Source organism: Pocillopora verrucosa, chromosome 1 (genome assembly GCF_036669915.1).
Source record: "Pocillopora verrucosa isolate sample1 chromosome 1, ASM3666991v2, whole genome shotgun sequence".
Lineage (NCBI taxonomy): Eukaryota > Metazoa > Cnidaria > Anthozoa > Scleractinia > Pocilloporidae > Pocillopora > Pocillopora verrucosa.
Window position 1 is genome coordinate 20,242,134 of NC_089312.1, and position 21,528 is coordinate 20,263,661.

A 21,528-nucleotide genomic window follows, 5' to 3' on the forward strand; every position below is an offset into this window, starting at 1 on the left:
CACCAATACTCGTCTCTGAGAAGAACAGAGTTGACCATGAACATGGGAGAAGTGTAAAGATTTAATGAAATGATTTTCCAAATATTCTAAAAAGGAAAGTAAATTCGGAAGTTGGGCCATCATTTCCTGGTGTTTTGTTTTGCATGAACGATTCAACTCGATTTAGTTTTTTAGATAAACACTGTTTACCATTGTCCGCTCCATTAAGAAAGTTATTCATAGAATCACCCAAAGTAAGTGAATTTTCCTTGTAAAGTTTAGAATAGAAGTTTTCGAATTCCGTCAGTATTTCCGTTGGTATTGTGCTCTGACTATTTTCATCAACGAATATATTCTTAATGCAGCTCTTTTCCTTTTTGTTATTTTCTAGGTTGAAAAAAATTTTATTCCCCAGGAAGCCGTAGCCTTAGAAAATAGCCAAGTTAATCACGTTTTTTCGGTAGTACGCACAAGTAGTCAGAACAGCTGTCATAACACAGTTATATGATATGAATATTTGATTTGAATTGGGCTAGTTACTTGGGCTGAAACTTGTGAAAGAAGGCGCGGTGAGAACAGGGCAAAATTAAATAAGAGCAAATAAGATATCTTTGGAATATTGGTCTTATTTTTTCTCAGTGACGCTGCACGTGGGTAAATTGTTGAATTTTGGGAGGTTTCTTGGCATAGAAGAGGAATCGGTATCTTTCTGTTTTCAACATTTCCTTAGCATACGCGGAAGATTGTGATCCATTGAAGGTAGTGAAATCTCCAGTCTTTCCTCCAATTCTTACACAACATGCCTGATCACGAAGAATATTTTTTGCCAATAGTGAAGGATTTTTAAAAAGCATTTGGGAGCAAACTCGTGCTAGTCGTCGCGAACTCGTCGAGGAGGGGGTAAACTTGCAATGTGGGGGACTAGGAACCAGTCATCATCTTCCAGGGTAAACGGAAGGGCTCCCAGATGATCTTGCTAATAATCTGCTCATAGGTCTTCCACGCGTCTGTCCTCCAATCGATCATAGGCGAGAACCAATCTGAATGCGTGAACAGTTCATCCTCTCACAAAATTACTCTTTGCAAATACTAAGTAACCTCCTCATCTTTTACAAAGCTAAATATTTTTCAAGTTCGAAAATAAAGTTGAACTAGGTATCCACATAATACTTTCGTGAATGATTCAATGAAACTGCCGAGTACCGGTATATCTCGCAGCCTTTTCTTGGATGTCACGCAACGTGCATCAGTTGCATGACGTCGCAAAAACGGCTACAAAGGGAACAAGTGTCTGATACGCAAAAGTATAAATCTAGACATGCTGGATATGACTGTGGAACAAAAGTATGAGCAATTAAGCTATTTTATGTATGCTGCTACAAAACGAAGAGAGTAATTGTCGCAATTTGCTCCTAATTCTTTTCACCATTTGCCAAGAAAAAATATGAACAACAACGGCCAGTCCAAACTATTTTTACTTTCTGGCTACCTTCTATATTAAAATATTCATAAAAGCTAACTAAATGTTGCTGAGTCAGACTTAGCGAAAGAGTGTCTCTTCAAATTAGATATTTATAATTGCTTACAAAATTATTTATGTTTTTTGGAAATTTGAAACTCACTAGTGATTATTGTTGCTTTATATAACGTTCACGTGACATTATTGAAAGTTTTTTTCAATAAAATTGCGTGGGTTTGCATTTTCCTGTTGTTTAACAACTCATTCCTAATTTACCAACATCTTTAGTTCCACCTGCGAAAATGAGTTGTCAACCATACTCTTCAAACAACTCTATCTTCAAAAATATCCTGGTCAGTCAAGACTTTTATTTTCTTGGGAGTTTGTACGCCATCAAAGAGTTACTATGTAATACAATTGTTTACTGAACCATTCATTCAGGCAACTTTCCACTTACATCAAGCGTTAGCTTTAGGCTAAACCTAGACAAAAAGACAAGATTGATTGACACATTTCACAAGGTTTACTAATGCAAATTATGAAGACCAACACTTCTCCACGAAAAAAAACCTATTTAAGCCCATTTATTCCAAGAAATATCAGGTAAGAGAGGAAACCAATCTGGAACCTTTAATTCCTATGGGTGACCAAGAGATAATTTCTCCTTACAGCATCAAGACAATTTATTCAAAAGTGTACATGCGCTCTTCCTTTTTCCTTTTGTTTTCTAATTGACACGTATCAGACTGTGACAGATACACCGAAGTCTGTTACGGGGATAAAAGAGAAAACAATGAGAAAAAAAATAATAAGATGTCAGCGCGCTGCACCTCACTCCCAGAGTTCTGCGGCTGATTTTTTCTTCGACTGGTTTAACGGACCACGCCAACTATAGTCTACGTAAATACCCTCTATATGATCTTATGCGCCGATCAATTCGAAATGTCCCGGGTTCATTGCAGTGCATACTTGAGGATCATTTTATTCACCGGGATCACATACGCATCAGTTGCTCAGATGTATATTTCTCTCCTTGCGTGTGACTCGCCCTTCGTGCCCGCCTCGCGCTTACATTCGATAAAAATATTAGTCTAGTATTAGATAAAAAAAAATTTCTTCTGCTGCTATCTTCATTCGAGACTAGAGGAAGTTTAAGAAAGGTACAGGGATTCACACAAATTTAGATTGCACCTAAGCTGAATAAATGTTCTCGAACAACTACTGAGGTGATGAAAATCTTCTTTGTTTTCCTCCGTCCAGCCTCTTAGTATCTTCTTCTTTTTCTTCTTCATCCTTTACTTCCTTCAAACGCAGTACTAAATCTCTCATTTCTGACATTAACATCCTCCTTTGCTTGTCAAGTTGATCCTGAAAATCACGTCGCAGATCTCCAATTTCCTTCTGAAGGTCTTCATTTGTCACTCTACTAAAATGGTCTCTGTCGGAATGGCACATCTAAAACGTGCAAAAGTCAAACGTCTCCAATTAAAAAATAAAAAAGACGAAATTTTAGGACAGCGATGATCAAAAGTTGTCAACTAGAGGCTCTAATTTTCACAATTGTGGAATACAGATATGCTGCAGAGATCATTCAGAGCATTCAGGGCACAGCCTTTTGGTAAAAAGGTTGGATAGTTTGTAAATGTTCGCAAACATTTAAATTACTCAAACTTGAACAAAATTTTAGTGGTCTTTTCAACACTGGATACGACAAAGTTCTTCCTCGCCACATGCTTCTAATTTGGTCTCATGACCAATCCCCCGACTGTAACAGGAGGAGTGTGCCGAGGCGTGATATGTTAGCATGAAACCAAACCATTTATAGATTCAATTTCTAGCCCATTACCCTCTCCCTCCCCCTTCCTGCTCCCCCCTCCCCCTCCCCGCTCCCCGCTCCCCGCTCCCCGCTCCCCCCTCCTTCTTTCGAACATACCTTGGTGAGCACTGTAATGCCTTCAGATCCCAATGAAACGAAAGGAAATAGTTTATTTCCCTCTGTATACTCCACTGAAGAACGCACTACTTCTCTACCGTTCAAGGAGAACAACACAGAGACTTTGCCCTCGAGGACTCCACTAAAATCAACTTCACATGCGATGAGATCACCGCGGTAAGCCATAGCTCCTAAGTTATCAACAGAAAACATTAAGTACATGAGGCAACCAACCGTGTAACACTAGGATGTGAAATTGGACTTTGTTCCTTTTTGTTCGGTCTTGATCAATGACCTACCTCCTCGTTCAATCTCCCTCACTGTATTTATACGAGAAGTGTTGACGATATAAATGATCCTAGCAGCGTCAAGCATTTGTTGATATGAATCTCGTTTTTCTTTGGCCTTAAATGAGTTCTTTGTAGACCATTTGATCGGCAAGCAGAAGGTGAGGGTTGGAACCCCCCACGATCGAAGGATTCAGGGTTTTTTCAGTTTCACATTCTAGGCACATGGATTTTACAGCAACTACGTTCAACATTCTATCTTGTACCCCATTCACACCAGCAAAACATGTTTTGTTAAACTGGTTTTCATTGAATGAAAATTATAAACAGAGCACTGAAAAACTTGATTTTCCATTGGATTCAAGTACTTGCTAACTTGCATTTCCAATGTGCTACATTCAAGTCAAAAATATTCGGTTAAATAGTTTCTAAAAAGAAAAAAAAAATTAAACTGTGTTTAACAAAACAACTTTTAAACATGTTTAAGCTTTGGTGTGAATGCGGCATTGGTCACACAGCTACAATACATTTCCCATTTATCTCACACACGTCAGAATAATCATCTCGAGGAGACTATAACGATTTTAAAGTGATCCCTACAACGTTTACAAACGAAAATTTCTGAATCTTTTTCTTTTGAAAAACAGAAACCTACTGTCGTAAGGTCGCCCTCAGAAGGACGGTAAGACTTTGATTATGTTTCCAAGCGCCAACAGATCCTTGTGGCAGATATCGTACACCTATCGTCAGAGTAACCCATACCTTCGACTTCTCTTCTCAGCTCATGGAAGCCGGTTTGAAATATTTTACCATCGTCTATGTGGTAACCGACTGTTCCACTATCCCAGCCAGGCATTTTGTGACAGTCGTACGACTCATGCACAGCACCCAGTGCCGCAATACGTCTCTCTCCAGTCTCCTGAATAAGTACCTGCAAAACAATGACGGACTTTTTTTTTTAGACTTTGTTGTTACGGTTGCCATAAGTCCCATGTTTTTAATTTTTGTTTCAGTATGCAAATGATTTTTTTTTGCTCATGAGACCGAGGGAATACTAGTTTCTTTGACCAAAGCAAAATAATAACGATAATAAAGACGATGTTAGTGATAATATAAACAACCAACATCCGAAATAATGATCATATAAACAACAAAAGCAGCTATAATAACAACTGCAATAATGATGATGATTACAAAGCAATAATAATAACGACAATAATAATATAAATATAAACGATTAATCCAAAAAGGAATTTCGGCTGAACGAAGGCACCATCACGCTATTCAAAGGTGGCCATCTAAGGCCTTATAACTTGACCCTGAAATGCACCTCAACGAAGTGGAGCAAGGAGATAAATTTAACCTTTCATACCCTAACATCATTATGAATATTCTCCATGCTGTTCTCTATATAATTGTGCTGATAAGGAAGAATTATTTAAACAATGAAGAGCTTTTTCGGTTGGTGATCATTTACTTTATCCATGTGACCCTAATGTTCGACTCAGGGATGATAATGTGAGGAAAAATTACATCATAGTCACTCTTAGTTGTTACAGGGTTAGGTGCCCAAACGAGATCCATGTTGACACGTTACCATGAAAGCAAAGGTGAAAATAGGATACCACAAGAGGAACATAAAGATGTTTTTCAGGAACCGGTCTGGTCTTTCTATTATGGAGGCACCGTTAAGTTCATTCTTAAAAACATTAGTATCTGTAGTGCTACAAAATAGAAAAGAATACCAGCGTCAACAAGAGGGAGGTTATTTAAGAGAAGAGGGTAAAAAGACAATATAATTATGTTGCATCTTCAGAGAATCTATCATGAAGCAGGAAGTATATGTATTAAATTTTTTGTTTGCAAATAATTTTCTATAAATCAAAAGCACACCTCGAATCTTGGTGTCTCTGGTGCAAAGGGAGATTTGAACTTGGCACTGTGAATGTTCTTACGATTTCCACTTTTGCATATTTTGCAGGAATCAGGTCCCATGTAAGTTAGGAGACAGCCATCGACAGCAATTCCCGGCGAATCATACCACGCCTTAAAATGACAATCAAACAAAACTTCAGTAACACGAGGGACCCCTTCAGGCGGCTGGTATGTCACCTGAAAATGTCTGCAGCTGAGACATTGTCCAAAAATGAATATTTGGCCAAGAACAATCTCTCAACCAGGGACATTGTCAGCCGACATGCCAGCAAGCTATAAGAGGTTTTATTCAAGCTATAACCCTCCCATTAATTTTCGTATCGCGCGTCGAGAGCAAATTTTGTTGACTTTTTTGTACTTCCCGGAGAAGCATTTGAGATCAGCTTTTCTATGTCACTACAAAACAAGTTCGGTTTTTTTTCAAGGGAACAAGGAAACTACAGCAGAACGTTTCTTGAAAGATTTTCTCAATCGTACATTTAAATTTTTGTGCGAGGGAAAAGGTTAAAATGCAAATTAAAATGGTTAAAAAGGTGTATCCTGATGGAGCAAGATCCATAGTATATGGTAGGGAAACTACCTGTTTAATTAACATGTGAATGTGGAGCTTAAAAACACTCACTCTGTGACCAGACGCAAGTTTTTCCTCCTTGTTTCCACGCGGTCGGAATACTTGCCGAACCATCTGATTGGCCAATTTTCGTCCTCCCTCATTTTCTTGCACCAAGTGATCTATCTTTTTCCCCTCTAAAACAAAGCGAGGAACCAAATATTAAATTGGCCTCTTCTGAATCTAGTCAGCAAAATCATTACGATACGCCTCGTTATAAATAGATTATCATTAGTGGAATTCTTCATTTGTGATTTTTTTATTTCTTGTCCGTCATGTTATAAACTTCTTTAGAACTATTGCTTTGATCATAGCAAAGCAAGGTTTAGTAGAAAAACATCTCTTTGCGCCATATTCTTTTTTATGACCGTATCATAGATTTCTGGGGCTATCTACCAATCTAGCACATCACTCACCTGTGAGGGGAAATTCATAACCGTATTTCCCGAAGTACATCCTTTCTAGTTTCTTCACCACTTTATTCAGAGCTACTCTCTGTCGAATGAAAGAAGGCCACATCGAAAGTGAAGTAAAATCACGGAGCAGACGTGAACGATAACTTTAAACAACAGCAGCTTGTTAAAACTCACAGAACTAATTGGCAAGGCCGCAGCTTACCCGTCCGCCCTCGCGCGAAGCAGGAGTGTCGCGCCAACATAGGTTCCAGAGTATTATCAGGGGGACAGACAAAAGGTTGAAGGGCACTGGTATCGGGTGATAGGCGCTGTAAGTCCTTACAGTAATGGCTCTCTTGAAAGACCACTCCTGCAGTGAATTATCCTGATAATAGAGGAATGAGAGGGACTTAACAGCTTCTAAGGAAGTACCGGTTAATAAAAACAACAGGCGACACACCTTCAGCTGAAGAATATTTTTGATATATCATACCCACGGGGCAATATTCACCATCATTTTCGTCTAAAGCGTCAGTCGGCCAAAAGTACAATTACAGATAATCATAGAATCTTTTGAACTTTGCAGAAAATATATTTTGTATCTTACGCCAAAAAAAGTTCCACCAAGTTTACAGTCGAGAACTTCTCATATTTTCTTAACTCTGGGTTATGAACAGAATTACTATCCATCAGCGAAGGCAGAGAGACTGTTTAGTACCTGAACCTGCTGATAGGTATTGGAAAGCAACGCAATCATCATGTTCACGAGAAGAACAACTGCCAGGATTAAGAACAAGCTGTACAGCACATGAACAAGGGAAACGGAAGGATTGTCGACGGAGTTCAACCTATCCAGGTCAGCTAAACCCAGTAAAGACCAACCAAGGTGTGTCGCTATGTTCCACCAACTGAAGAACATAAGCAACGAGTTAGAGCAAAAACCATTCAATTTTTTAAATTGAGATCGTCATGACCGCAATAAATGTTTGTAAACGTCTGTATCCTAGAGGCCATCGTGTCACTGCTCATACATGGATCATCGATTACAAAATTTGTTCTCAAGATTCCTGGTCAGCTCCATTAAGTCAAACATCAACACATTTACGTGTTGGTATCTAAAATATTACAAGATAACCTTAAACCTGAGGGATATCACTAGTCAAAAGAAATAGCAACGCTAAAGTCTGGATTTTTCCAGAAGGAGAAACCGTAAGGTACCTCTTAAGAAGGTAAACTAATAGCTGGGCTGGCCTTTCAACAGGTTTATAATTAGTTGGCGAAGTAGCGTTAATTAACTGGAAGGGAAGCCGCGAGAGGGATGGGGAGCAAAGAGGGTTTCTTCACTCGCAGCTCTGCTTCTTGTTCTAGTAAATCTGCTGCCATGAAAGGAATGAGCGTCTTCCCTGTAAATTTTAATGATGAAGCTGGTAAAGCTCGTGGTTGAACAACAGTACTTATTTTAACACATCAGTATGGTTTTTTCCCCTTTTTTTCCTCTCGGGAGACCTTAATTCACTTTTCCGACGCCTCAGGTATAGAATTTCACGCTTGAAAGTTTTTTAAATAATTCAAGTATAGCAAAAATTTCGTGTAACCTGGTATATTTCAGACATCAGAGTACAAAGTTAAAATTAGAGTAGAAAAAAAAACACAACAGTTTTACTCTTACCAAATTAGCCCGGAATCACTGCATGCCCTAAAAATGATAGAAGAAAATAAATGGTTAAGGAAACCGTTGCCACAGTTTACGGTTTAACCAACATGAATTGTCAAAGTTACATCACCACCATTCCTCCTCCCTCCGAATTTTATTTTACACGGTTGTGTTGCTCCAGATAAATTGTTAACTAAAATTCCTGGACCCATAAATTTTGGTACTTCCAGAAGCACCAAAAGTCAGTGTATAGCAACTCACTGACCTCACAATTTATGACTTCGACTGACCCAGCGATGATTATAATTAATGGGTTACAGGCTATCATAATTTTATCTTAAACCTTTTGTGTAGTGGTTGCGCTACGCACTGACATATTTATTGAGGCCTGTTTCTGAAATTTCCTGCGTGAATATTCATAAAGACTGTAAAAAATTGGTCTTTCATGCAACGTTTCATATTCTGATCTGAGTAGTTTTACTCTCCTGTTAGGCTTCCCATGGCCCACTGTTTCCTACAGTGGGTGCCTAGACAGACATGAGGTTTCCCTCCATAACGTTAAAGGAAAGCTCTTCCACCCCATCACTAAAAGGAGTAACAAATGAAGAGACCCAACAATTTAGAATCTGTCGTTCACGGTTTCGATGATTGAGAAAAATCGCAACATGTACTCACAAATCCTCCGCGGAATCTTTTCCTAAGGTAGAGGCCTTCTCAGCAACATATATCTTGGTCATAGCCAGAGAAAATGCCAGAATAATTGCCAAAAACTGCCAAAATATCGCCATTACATCCCAGATAACAAAGAACAAAGCGATTTGTATTGCACCCACTCCCCGCACGCCCTCTATGACTTGACCAAAGGCTCTCAGTGTGAGAAACATGGCGATAAATCCATAGAAATACTCTGACACAGCCAAGAGTCTGTTGTCTGACACGTCCGTGGAGTTCCTCCATGTAATTATGCGTAGTATGAAGGTAATCAGGTAGAAAACAAGAATGATGAAGTCAAGCACATTCCAACGGTCACTAAAAAAGTAGTAGATATCAGTACTAGAAGACCATTATATATTTAATGTAATCCGTGAACAGCTAGACCTTGCACAATTATGAAGCAAGATAATCAGTTCTTGCATGTACCACTATTTGTTGTTACAATGGGTATGAGCTAACTACTGATGTACTAAAACAATAAACACCGGTTTCTATCGATGAACAAAGGCAGTGAACAATGTCACCTCATGATTGATGGTGTAGCCCTCAAAAAATGGCCAGTGCACCTAAGCTGAGAACAGTGGCTCATTTTGTTACCTTCTTCAAGCTGTAAACTCTTTTTCCCCATCCTTCCTAGCTGATCATACTCCCATATGAATGAGAATCTACTATTGTCACTAGAAAACGGACAAAAAAAATCTGAAATACCTGAAATAATTACTAAGCTTCTTTCGCAGGATATTGTCTTGTTCTGCCTCATTTGTCTCTTGGTGACCCTCATGTGAACGTACTTGGTAGCTGGAGCCACCCCTATTCCTCCTCCAGAGCTTTTGTGCTTTCATTCCAGCCTCCTTAACACTAATAAACTGATCCACCTCCATTACAACGCGTCCCAAGAAGAAAACTAAAACGGCCCATTCTAGTCGACTGAAGGCAACAGATGAAGGGAACAGGCAAATGGCGAAGTGAAGACCAAGGAGGGTGAGATAGCTCAGCGTGTCGCGGAAAAAGATGAAATAAGGAGTCGTAAAGTAATCCTTGTATTTCTCTGGAAGGCATCATAGTAATCATAGTTGTACTCGGTAGGACAATGATTGAGACGCTAGCATAGAATGGAGACCATCAAAAGAAAACTCTGAAAGCACTGACGTTTTAGCAAAAATCATCAGAAAAAAAAAGTTTAACGGTCTTTGGAAATCTAGCTAACAAAAATAGCCCGTCCTCACCATAGATGTTCTTTCCCTCGATACCTGTAAGAAAGTAAAACATATCAATTATAAAGCCAGTTACACCTCCGAGCAGTGGGGAGAAAAGTTAAAGCTTTTTTGAATATAGCACCGTTTAAAACCTTCCTCAATTCGAACTGTAACAACTGCATGCAATACTTTCTTATTTTTTCCCAAACCAAATGGGAGAATAATCGTTCTAAGAAGGGTTTTTTAAAATCATAATTTTAAACCTCCCCAGGTTACCTTGTATGACAGCTGTCCCCAACGTCTCGGGTGACTCGTATTCTCCAAAGTGGCGTGCTGTACTACCTTTACTTGCCATCTTATTTAACTCTGATAATTTGGCGTTCTCCCCGATACCGACGGGAAAGATGTTAACTTGCATACCCTGTATCTCCTCTACTAAGGGCGGTGGTCTTTCGGTGTCAGCCATAACCTCGTGTAACGAGTAATTAAGAAAGAGCACGACCACCTAATGTAAACATAAAATTAAAAAAAGGTGATATTTATCCCTTTGGTTCTCAAAACCAAATTTACAAGTTTTATCAAATATGAGCCCAAACTTACCAATCTTGAAACTACACCAGCCTTCTTATGAAAGAGATGCTTGAATTTTTTTCAGTGAAAAAACAAACACTTTCAACGATAAAGATTGGATTCGCAGTGAATATTGCTGATGTGCTTGTAAGTATCTTAACTACTGGGTCTATTGCATAAGTTATTGATGGTTTTGTTTATTTCGCCGTTTAATTAATCTGTTTACACAACTAATAACTGTAACTGTTATGTACATGTAATACAAAAATTTCAGCATGCTAATTGGCTGAGAAGGCGTCAATTAACCCAAACTGTGCAGAGAGTTGAAACTGAATGCAAAAAGTGAAATGGATTGCAGAAAGTTGAAATTAAATCGATTGTCAAGAAAGTCGCGAAAGCACAGCAGAACAAAATGGCGGACAGGTTATTGGAAAGTAACCACGTTTTAGTTCAGAGTTTACAGGAGAATACTCACAACAAAGATACCTCAAAAAGCACAAACACCCGGCTAAAAGTCTGGAAGTTTTGGGACTTAAAAGACAAATTTCTCAAAATAGACGTACCAGAGGTCCTGAACAAAATTTCCGAGGAGTTTTACGCAATAGTTCTCAAGAAAGACGGGAAGATTACGAGCCAATAGCAATCTTGTAAAGGTTATTGCTATTTACTGATACCTAAGGAAAATAGTGGGACATGTTTTTCTCTTGCTGATATCTGACAGAGAAAGAGAATGAAAGCTTGATTATTCGGCGTAACAGCGAGTTTAAAAGCTTGAAGCGAGAGGGGAAAGCCTGAGTTCTTCAGCAAGAAGGCAAATGCAAGAGGCCGGCCCATGAGCCATGACACTAACTAAAACATGATTTGTGTTTATGATTTAAACATAAATCAACTGTAGCGCGCAGTCGTCAAATTAAATCAACATTGAATATGAATTGGTAGGAATAACTTACCAAGGTCTGATAACCAGCCCATGACTGCAAAATGAGCCCATGGAAACAAGTTAAGAGGCAAAACTTGACAGCGCTCCGGAAAACGGTTGCGCGCACGTATACCTCACCTTTTTGGCCTCCTTCCCAAGTGTTTGGTCCGTGAAAACTCTTTGGGTGGCTACAAGATCTTCAACGAGTGAACTGGCAGAGCTTGGCAGCTCTAACGCGTTAATCCTCTCTCGAAGTGCAGCCTCAGTAGTGCACCTCTCTTCAAAGTTGATGTTACCGATTCTTTCGTGGTCTTTATGTAAAACAACACAGTATTTGGCAGAGTGGCAGCCATATTCACGAACAATGTAGTTTATCGTCCCTTTAACCAGATTAAATTCTTCTTCTGAGGTATCTTTGCCCAGCGTCAAAACAAAACATATTTTAGTTTCTGAAAAACGATCAAGGAAAGCGGATTAAACCACTGATCAAAAAAAAGGAACATGCAACAACTGATACCATGCACCACAACAACTCTCTTGTATCTAATCTCAAGACTTAGCAATCTCAACCATTCTTAAGACTATTATGATCAGGTGGGAACAAATACCAGGCCTGTAAACGCTCCTTGAACGATGTAGCCTGCAAAACAGGCTTAGTTTTTTTGCAAGCACGAGGCAAGCATGGTGCGCGTTTCACGTGCCAGGGAAGAAAAATGCGTGACCCGCGCTTCGCGCATAGCCTTACTAAGGACTTCTGCATTTTTTCAATTGAGAGGACTCAGTTTGCTAGAGTTAGAAATAAACTACAGAAAAGCCATCACCTTCCGCGCCCCACCCCTCACCCCCTCCAGGCCCAAACCTTTGGAATACCTGAGAGCTTACTAAAAACGCGTTACCATCTACTGTACCATGTCAAATACTTTAACGAATGCTAACAAAACGATATTACAAACCTCTTTTCCTCCTCAAGACCCGTTTTACCAAATGCACGACGAAGAAAATGGCAAAGAGAAAGGGAAAAAAGAAGATGTCAAACACCGTCCAGAGGTTGAGAAAAAAGTATCCCCAGCGTTTAGGTGTCCGCCATGATTCTTTTCTTACGTGAAAAAAGGAGCGGTACCATCTGGAGTTAAGCAAGTTATACACCACTGGGTGAAAGATGAACTGCGAAAAAATTCGTGGATAAATTGTTTTACACAATAAGTTGAATTTGAATTGGTTCATGCTTATTACTTATCAGAGGAGAATCTCAGAGGGGACGTCAGCATGAACAAAGTTTGGCTTCATTAAATTCAAAACAATTCTAGCGACATATCAGTGACACACCCGACCACGCATCATGTGCCACCATTTTGTTCTTACCACATTTTTACGTCATCTGTGATCTACAACAATTGTACAATATTCCAAGTACAAAACCGCATCATTTGCGGCACATAGCACTTTTATTACAGACCCAGAACAACAAGTTGGTTCTAAATACAGCACAAAGATAGATAAAATACAAAAAAGCGACATTAAAACGCCTTTGCGGCGTATAATGCGAAAAAAAGCCTCACAAAGAAACACACCTCTGAGCTTTGAAAAAGCGCGGATCGAAAATACCAACACATGATTGGTTACTCTCTTTCCAGAGAGAACCAATGAAAACGGAACACCGTTGATCCTAACCACAGGTAACCCAAGTATAAAAGGATGGTTTTCCACCCTTTTTGGCGGGATTAGAATTGAGAATTTCTCTGCCTGCCCCTGATTAACACAGCCTGACTTAACAAAGCAGCTGAAGAGATTCTTTAAGAATCGAAACCGCCGGTCCTGCTAGACGATATACTTCACTTTCAGTTTTACCTGAAAAAAGATGTCAGCTTTTGAAACACCATTGCGGCCACCAAAAACGCCAGACTACCGTCCAAATCTGGACGAGGAGATGGAATTAACGTACACTGATCCGAACCTAGAATCGGACCAAGAGGATAGCCCTCCAGCATCACAACTCGAGCCAAGGCATAAAGCCGAATTAGCCAAACAACGCAGCAACGAAGGTCTACGCCTTCAAAAAGAAAGCCGTCAAAAAGAAAACCTTCCGAGGAATAGCCGATCCACGCGGCAGCCAAGGAAGAGGAAACATGAAGACACCATCAGCGCTATCCAGTTCAAGAAGCAAAAAACTGAAACCCCCATTTTAAAACTGGAGAGACACTTACAACAAAAGACTTGCCCTAAGTCGCTTCAATACAAGGCGAAGGCAAACTTCACGCCTGACGAAACCTTTCGACAGGAAATAAGCGCTATTAAAAGTCACGCCGAAGAACAATACGTTAGCGCCCTAGTGCGCTTCCATCAGCGTAGACTTGTTAGTCACAAGAACAAACTTGAAAAGGCTAATATTGCCAAGTCTCGATCACAATACAATGTAAATACACGTGAAAGATCACGTTCGCCCTTGAGGAACACTGTAAATACTGATGCCGACAGGATAGACAAAATAGAAAATCAGCTTTCAGAGCTGAAAGATCTTATATGTACACGCTTTCAGAGTGATAATAAACATGTTGAAAAGTACAACAGTGTCATCTCTGAAAAATCAGACGCCAAACCCACTGCAGCAAAAAGGCTATCCAAGAATAATAAACGCAAAAAGCGTAGAAAAAATACACTACACAAATTTAAAACAAATACTGATGCAAGAATGGAACCTCATCCAAAATCAGCCACTGCTGAAAACAATTTACAAAACGCCTCCGATTATATCATACAAAAGAGGTAAATCGCTCAAAGACATACTCGTCAGAGCGAAGCTTTAATTAAAGGCTTTTGCGTCGCAAACGTAAAACCACACAGGGAGTCTGTGCAGGCCTGTCTATGACCTTTTCAATATAGAATCGATCCTCGTGCTCGTTTTTTTGACTGAAAGTCTAGGTATATAATAATGTTAAGTGTCTTTCTTCTTTCCTTACTTACACTGCACGTAAAGGTAAGGGAACCTATGTGATCAGATGGGCGACAGCATTCCCTCTAAAATCGACTTTAGGGGTGAAGGATATCAGAAACTATTCATTAGAAACCTTTTTTATCACTTATGTAGTACCTTCTTCTGCTTCGTGTCAATTGCATTGTCCACCACATCATCAAAACAACTTTGAAATGTATTTCTGGTATCGGCGTCGGCTTTAAGAGGATCTATCAAGGCTTCTGCGAACTCGCCTATAGATTTTTCTAGCTGTTCTATATCGTCTTTCTCCGGGTTTGCACCATGTGCTAAATCTCGCAGTGCTTTGTTGACCTAAGTTTAAAAAGAAATGAAGTTATCTTCTTTATCAAATGGCTTGTAAAAATCAATGATATTGTATCTGATCTCTTGTTAGCCTCCAGTTGTTGCACATGATAGGAGAGTTTTTTTAATTTTCTGTCGTTAATTAGCACACAGAGACCTCGATGACCAGTAAGAACAAAAACAAGATATAACTACGAGCCAGTGATACTTCAAGGGTGATAAAGATACAAGTACACACTACATAAATTAATCAGTTGAGAGAGTGGTATGCGAATGACGAGCCAATCATATGGAGTGGTGAAACAAAACCACAGTGAATAAGGATTACATTTTTCACCTAGTCTGGCGAAACAGCCTTAAGTAAAGTATACCGGTAAAATTGGTAAATATAAAATTACAAGACCAACCTGGAAAGATTTGAGTAAGGAATTAGTTTTACACCTTGCCAGGGTTTTTGGAGTCACTGTTTGATCAATCGCATCGAAATCACCCTTACGCAGAACAGCATCCAGATCCCCCTCTGTTTCTGTAAAATGATCAGACACATGCAAGAATGATTCACAAGTATGGACATTTTTCAATTAAACAACCCCCGAAAAAGAAGTAAGTTTGAATTCCACCACCCTCTCAATGTAGCCCTCGTTCCTCGTGTGATGAACAGTCTTCGGGGAAGGAATAAACTTTGAATAAACGAAATGAATGCATGTTGACTCAGTAAGACAATTACACCAATGTTTTAAGAGTCTGTTTATTTGCGTCTTGAGTTTGTGTCTCCCTTGACGCCCTCTTTCACTTACCTTCATGTTGAGATTGTTGATTAGAAGCATCAGTACCCCCATGCTCGTCCTCTGGTTCTATAAATAGGTGATAGAAAGGAAATTTATATCAAATTTTGCCACGTTTGATTAATCGCATCGAAATCACCCTTACGCAGAACATCATCCAGATCCCCCTCTGTTTCTGTAAAATGATCAGACACATGCAAGTATGGACATTTTCAATTAAACAACCCCCGAAAAAGAAGTAAGTTTGAATTCCACCACCCTCTCAATGTGGCCCTCGTTTCTCATGTGTTGAACAGTCTTCGGATAAGAAAAAAACTTTGAATAAACGAAATGAATGTACGTTGACCGCATGTTGAAATGAATGCATTTACGTCTTGTGTTTGTCTTTCTTGATGCCCTCTTTCACTTACTTTCACGTTGCAGTTGTTGAATAGAAGGATCAATACCCCCATGCTCGTCCTCTGGTTCTAGACGGATAGATGATAGAAAGGAAATTTATATCAAATTTTGCTATGTGTTTTTTCAGACAAAAGTAAATCACAAGTGACGTCAAAATGTGGCAGATCGAAAAAAAGGCAACACATAAAGTAAAGGCGCATGACTATGTCGGTGATATTTATTTTTTTCTTTTTTTAACCAGATTTTGACACGCTTGTTTATCTAGAAGTAGGAATACGCTTAGTTGTACACGCATTTTGATTAGTTTTTCTTATCATCCGGAGAGGGACACAGACGATGTCAACATCGCTACCAATAAGCTTAGTCCGAAAAATAATCGCAACAGTTGTCAAACTGTGCACTATATTTGCTGATGCGGAGGTAAAACAGCCTATTTGAGATAAACCACGCATCTGCACTCTTATAGATCATTGGCAACAGCCATTAACAGCCGCCGGGTAAACTGAGTTCATCACATAATTCTATGCAGTTGTTGCTTGCAGAAGGAAACTATTCCTCTACGGAAATGAAAACGAGAATGAAATCATTGGTCACCGTACTCCTGGACGACAAGATGGCAAATTATCTTCCCGATGAGCTTTAACTCGAACAAAGAATCTAATTCAATCAGTTAATTAGAAACGCAAGGCATAGGAAACGAGTACCGTGAAGACTCGATATGATGTAATTCAATTTTTTTCCAATCAAAAAAAAAAAAAACGGTGTTCAAGGCTTTTCCTAGTCCTCAGTCCAACACATTGACAATAGGAAGCCAAAATGCGTGCATTGAGCACAAAAACCAAGCCTAGTACAGATCCACAATGCAATATGCTGAATATGGTGTTAACCTAAGCTCTACAAGGGTGTCGATTGCATACTGAGTGAACTTCTCGAGCCTTTTTCTTTTTTTCGGTGATTATCCTCATTACTAGCCCAACCCAATCGTTTAGGTAATGTCTGTCACATTCAAGACAAACCAAACTGACTGTATCCACAAAATTCTTTAACAGGTAGATCGATGATGAATCAAGGCACGTTATCATGAATCCCTGTAATAATCTCTGTGATCAAACATACCAAAACTAGCAGGAATTTTCCCCTCGACCTGATCCAGATCAAAGCATGTTACTACGGAAGCCTCGATATCAAGTTCTGGTGATGGCCCCTTTGCAACCGCGGCAGGCACAAGCTCCTCGTCAACTGCTACCTCTAGTTTCTCAGAAGTTACTGACAGCTCCATTACCTCTGGTGCATCAGATCTAAAGCACAATTTACCCCATGGAATCAGTACTCAGGTATTCCAGTTACCAATAGCGTAAAGCCTGGTTTTCATTAGCGACACAAGCACAAGCGTGAGCACAAACGCACGCAAAAATTAAATTTACCAAGTGAAAACGAACGTCGACAAGCACAAGCACTAGTACAAGAAAAGAGAAAAATTATAATTCTTATGCTTGTGCAAGCGCTTGTCTTTATGCTTATATGAGGCCGTTTTCACGGTGAAATAGGAGCGTTTATGCTTTATTTGTGCTTGCGCTTATGCTTGCGTCGCTAGTGAAAACCAGGCTCTATGGAACAACAAAAAATGAAACTTCCAAACACATCTGAATGCACATAACTACGAGCCTGAGAAAAATATCACTGTGTTTAAAAATGTACAAAAATGTCAGCATGATTCGGTGAGGATTTTATGTTTTCGAAACTGAAGAAATCCTAATATTTTATCCGGAATATCTTTATGCAAGAGACTATGATTTCTTGCTATATGATAAACCAAGAAAAATTTGAAAAAGTTTTCAATTTCTAAGTAGACGGCGAGCAAGCCCTCCTTTTCGGCGAAGTCTGTTGCGCGAGTCCGAAGAAATCAGCGAAAACAAGAATGTTGGCGCGCCACGCGAAGTCTAGTAATGAATATTAAAAATATTCTCACCAAAGTTATCTAAGTTTCGGTAAAAGATATGACCATCAGACTGTTTCGCACCAGCAAATATAACTAATGCTGTAGTGTAGTGTACAGTCGAACCTGTATTAAGTGGTTGCCCACGGGGAATGTATGTGTATTATTAACACGTAATCACATGATTTTTCTCGTGCAATTTGGAATAAAGAAGCACTTGTTAATTTTTTCAAAGACCACAAATTGCACGAGCCCTACGGGCTCGTGCAATTTTGTTCGTCTTTGAAAAATTTACTCGTGCTTATTTATTCCAAATTGGACCCAAATTGCACTCGAAATCATGCGATTACCTCTACAAATTACTTTGTTCAATGATCAAGCGATCAAACAAGGTGACGTCATAACCTTGTTTCTCGTCCCCAGTCACCTGAGACAGTTTTATTTAGAAATCGAACAAGTTTTGTATGAAGAAAAGCGGTCAGAGAAAAAAATTCTTAATTTTTTAACTGTCTTACAGCTCATCACACATATTGAACTGCCAAAATCCGGGGAAAAAATTTTCGTGTCATATACTCTTTAAAAACAGCCATCATTGATGTTGTGAGAGGTATGAAAACGTCATCGCTTTGTTAAAATGACATACTCACAGAATTTAATTTGTGAGCCACTCAAGAGGACGTGATAAAAGGAACGACTCAAAAACCGCAAACAGAACCGTAGTCCCACAGGAAACCAACTGCTTCGATATTGTTTCTTGTTTCTTATCAAAGAAAAGTGTGCATAATGAGAAAGGGCAAAGCGGAAATCTTGCTCAAGCATGTTTAGAACCACCTTCGCCAAATCAGGACCGAAAGACACAACGCTATTAGAACAAAGACCAGGATTTCTTTATGAGGATTAATTTTGAAAGAATATAAGACCTCAACAAAGTTTTCTTTCTTATTCGGTTATTCATTTACAAGTCAATCTCAGTGAAAGTTGTGGGAAAATTTACTAATTTTTTCGTGTGTTTGTTGCATTTGCAGAAAGTTTTCCGCAATTCAACGCCTCAAGTCTAAATGTAAGATAACAGAACAGAACTAAGTCGAATCAATTCTGGACGGGAGACCCATTTAATCTGTGATGTCCCACACAACTAACAATCTCTCCTAAGTTCAAGACATCACGTTAGCCGCAAATGAGAACTCGTTGTGACGTTATAATTCAATCAAAATGTTGACAGTCATAACTTACTTCTTACAATTCCCAGGGTCGGCCATTATCTACTTGCGCAAGCCGGCTGAAAGTCCCTGTGGATTATGTGCTGGAATAGAGTTCTACAAAAACGAAGTATCGATTGGCTTCTAGTTTTCCTTCCGCAACCTGTTTACAATGAGTGACTACAAAATTAACGCACATACGTAGCAGGTCATTGGTTGACGGTGATTGGTTGATTTGCAGCAAGCCTCATTTCGGAAGTGAATTATTCACACGCTAGAGATAAGTATCCTTTCACCGCTGCTTCAGGGATTTTTTTTCACATTGTTCACCGGAAAATCTTAAACATGCCTCTAAACGTACATAATAGCACACACATATTTGAAAAACAGGTCATATCATCAGCGAATGCAGGTAAATTCTTATTCCCTCTATATTGTTATCTTGTCTAATTTCACAAGCGAGAATTTTCAGGCCCAAGATAAAAAACAAAGGTGCGAGAGGATCACTTTGACGAACCCTACGCTCTGTACAAAAGATAATTTGTATTGAAAACGGTTATTCATTTAACAAATAGAGAAGCCTTGACTGTGCTCTGTTCTGTTATAAAGCACTTAGGAAGCGGCTAGAGCACGAAAGAAATGTAGGTAGAAACACGAGACGTAGTCGAGTGTTTTTCCCCACTTCTCGAGTGCTCTAGCCGCTTCCTAAGTGCTTTATAACAGAACAGAGCACAGCCAAGGCTTCTCTATTTGTTTTATAATAAAGAATCCATTAAATTCCCCGAGCATTACTTTCAAACAACAGTGTCGTCAGCATGCTCTATACTCTCATAAAGCACGCTACAATAAGCCAATCAGAATCCCGGTTAGAATGGTTCAAATAATCTGATTGGCTGTACAAGACAAAAGCTGTCAAAAGTGTCAAACCATCAAAGTTCAAAAACCATCAAAGTTCACAATCTGCGATAGTTTACAAACAAAAATAATTCGGCAGGTCGAATTAAACGCTTTTGCCTGAGGTTTTTAATTCAGAATCTTGAAGTGAAATGTTCAGTGAACTTCAGCCGAATTATGGCTCATAAAAACACGCGGGTTTTTTTCACATGACAAGGTAGAAAACAAACTGTTCAAGGCGAGTGTTTTTTAAATGAACGACAGCCGAATTCACCGGAACATGAAGATCGCTCGCGGGATGACAGCGCCGCAAAACTCGGCTGCAGTGACTGAAGTGACTTTCCACTCAACACATCGGAAAGGATATTAGAGCGAGCTCTTATTTTTTCACTCGAAGGGCGGCCGATGTAGTTTCTGAGGCTTGCTTTACTGTGATGACCGGAGATCGCCATGATAAGTGAGCCGCGATGGACTTCAGCATGATCATATTTGCTCAGACACCGTCATGATTAGTATGAATTTTAACAGTTATGCCAGTTTGGTTATATTTTTCATCATTTCTGTTTTGTTCTGTTTTGTTTTTGAAGTCTGAACTTTATATACTATACGAGTGTTGGCTGTGTTTGATTTTCATTACCGTACGTAAGCTTGCAATCTAACTGAACGTGAAAATCTTTAAAACTCGGAATGTCTATTTTGTTTTTCCTTTGAGGATTTAATAACGTAAATAACAGCGCCTGGCATGTTTACAAACCTTTCTTTGGTTCTTCTGTTACTACTTGCCGGCTCGCTTGTTCCGAAATTTCACTTTCAATTATCGGAAAAAAGCTAAAAAGAAGTCCCGGAAAAGGGACCATCATTTCCTGGTGTTTTGTTTTGCATGAACGATTCAACTCGATTAAGTTTTTCAGATAAACACTGTTTATCATTGTCCGCTCCATTAAGAAAGTTATTCATAGAATCACCAAAAGTAAGTGAATTTTCCTTGTAAAGTCTAGAATAGAAGTTTTCGAATTCCGTCAGTATTTCCGTTGGTATTGTGCTCTGACTATTTTCATCAACGAATATATAGTCTTAATGCAGCTCTTTTCCTTTTTGTTATTTTCTAGGTTGAAAAAATATTTATTCCCCAGGAAGCCGTAGTCTTAGAAAATAGCCAAGTTAATCACATTTTTTCGCTAGTGCGCACAAGTAGTCAGTACAGCTGTCATAACACAGTTATCAAAATGGACATTTCTTCGTCGGACCAGCAAGATTTTCATGATATGAATATTTGATTTGAATTGGGCTGAAATTTGTGAAAGAAGGCGCGGTGAGAACAGGGCAAAATTAAATAAGAGCTAATAAGATATTTTTGGAATATTGGTCTTATTTTTTCTCAGTGACGCTG

General features: G+C 39.2%; 2 protein-coding genes across 2 annotated transcripts in view; both read right to left on the bottom strand.

The window, feature by feature from the left end:
* Positions 1-2,147: 2,147 nt before the first annotated feature.
* LOC131781921 (uncharacterized) overlaps positions 2,148-21,528 on the bottom strand; it is a 74,033-nt gene continuing 54,652 nt past the window's right edge. Inside the window, exons 19-20 of the mRNA XM_066165447.1 lie at positions 3,372-3,562; positions 2,148-2,893 (exon numbers count right to left, since the gene is read on the bottom strand). Of these exons, the coding sequence (XP_066021544.1) occupies positions 2,657-2,893; positions 3,372-3,562 (428 nt within the window). The 3' untranslated portion in view covers positions 2,148-2,656. The remainder of the gene's footprint in view (positions 2,894-3,371; positions 3,563-21,528) is intronic.
* Positions 4,353-17,388, bottom strand: LOC136283303 (uncharacterized). The gene is made up of 18 exons (XM_066171883.1): positions 17,226-17,388; positions 16,121-16,177; positions 15,723-15,779; positions 15,333-15,451; positions 14,740-14,934; positions 12,605-12,815; positions 11,790-12,100; positions 10,439-10,667; positions 10,193-10,216; positions 9,675-10,014; positions 8,928-9,281; positions 8,268-8,294; positions 7,317-7,506; positions 6,822-6,983; positions 6,620-6,698; positions 6,216-6,340; positions 5,552-5,704; positions 4,353-4,589 (listed from the first exon to the last, which is right to left on the bottom strand). Exons 1-18 carry the CDS (start codon positions 17,386-17,388, stop codon positions 4,353-4,355), a joined length of 3,033 nt encoding a protein of 1,010 aa, XP_066027980.1.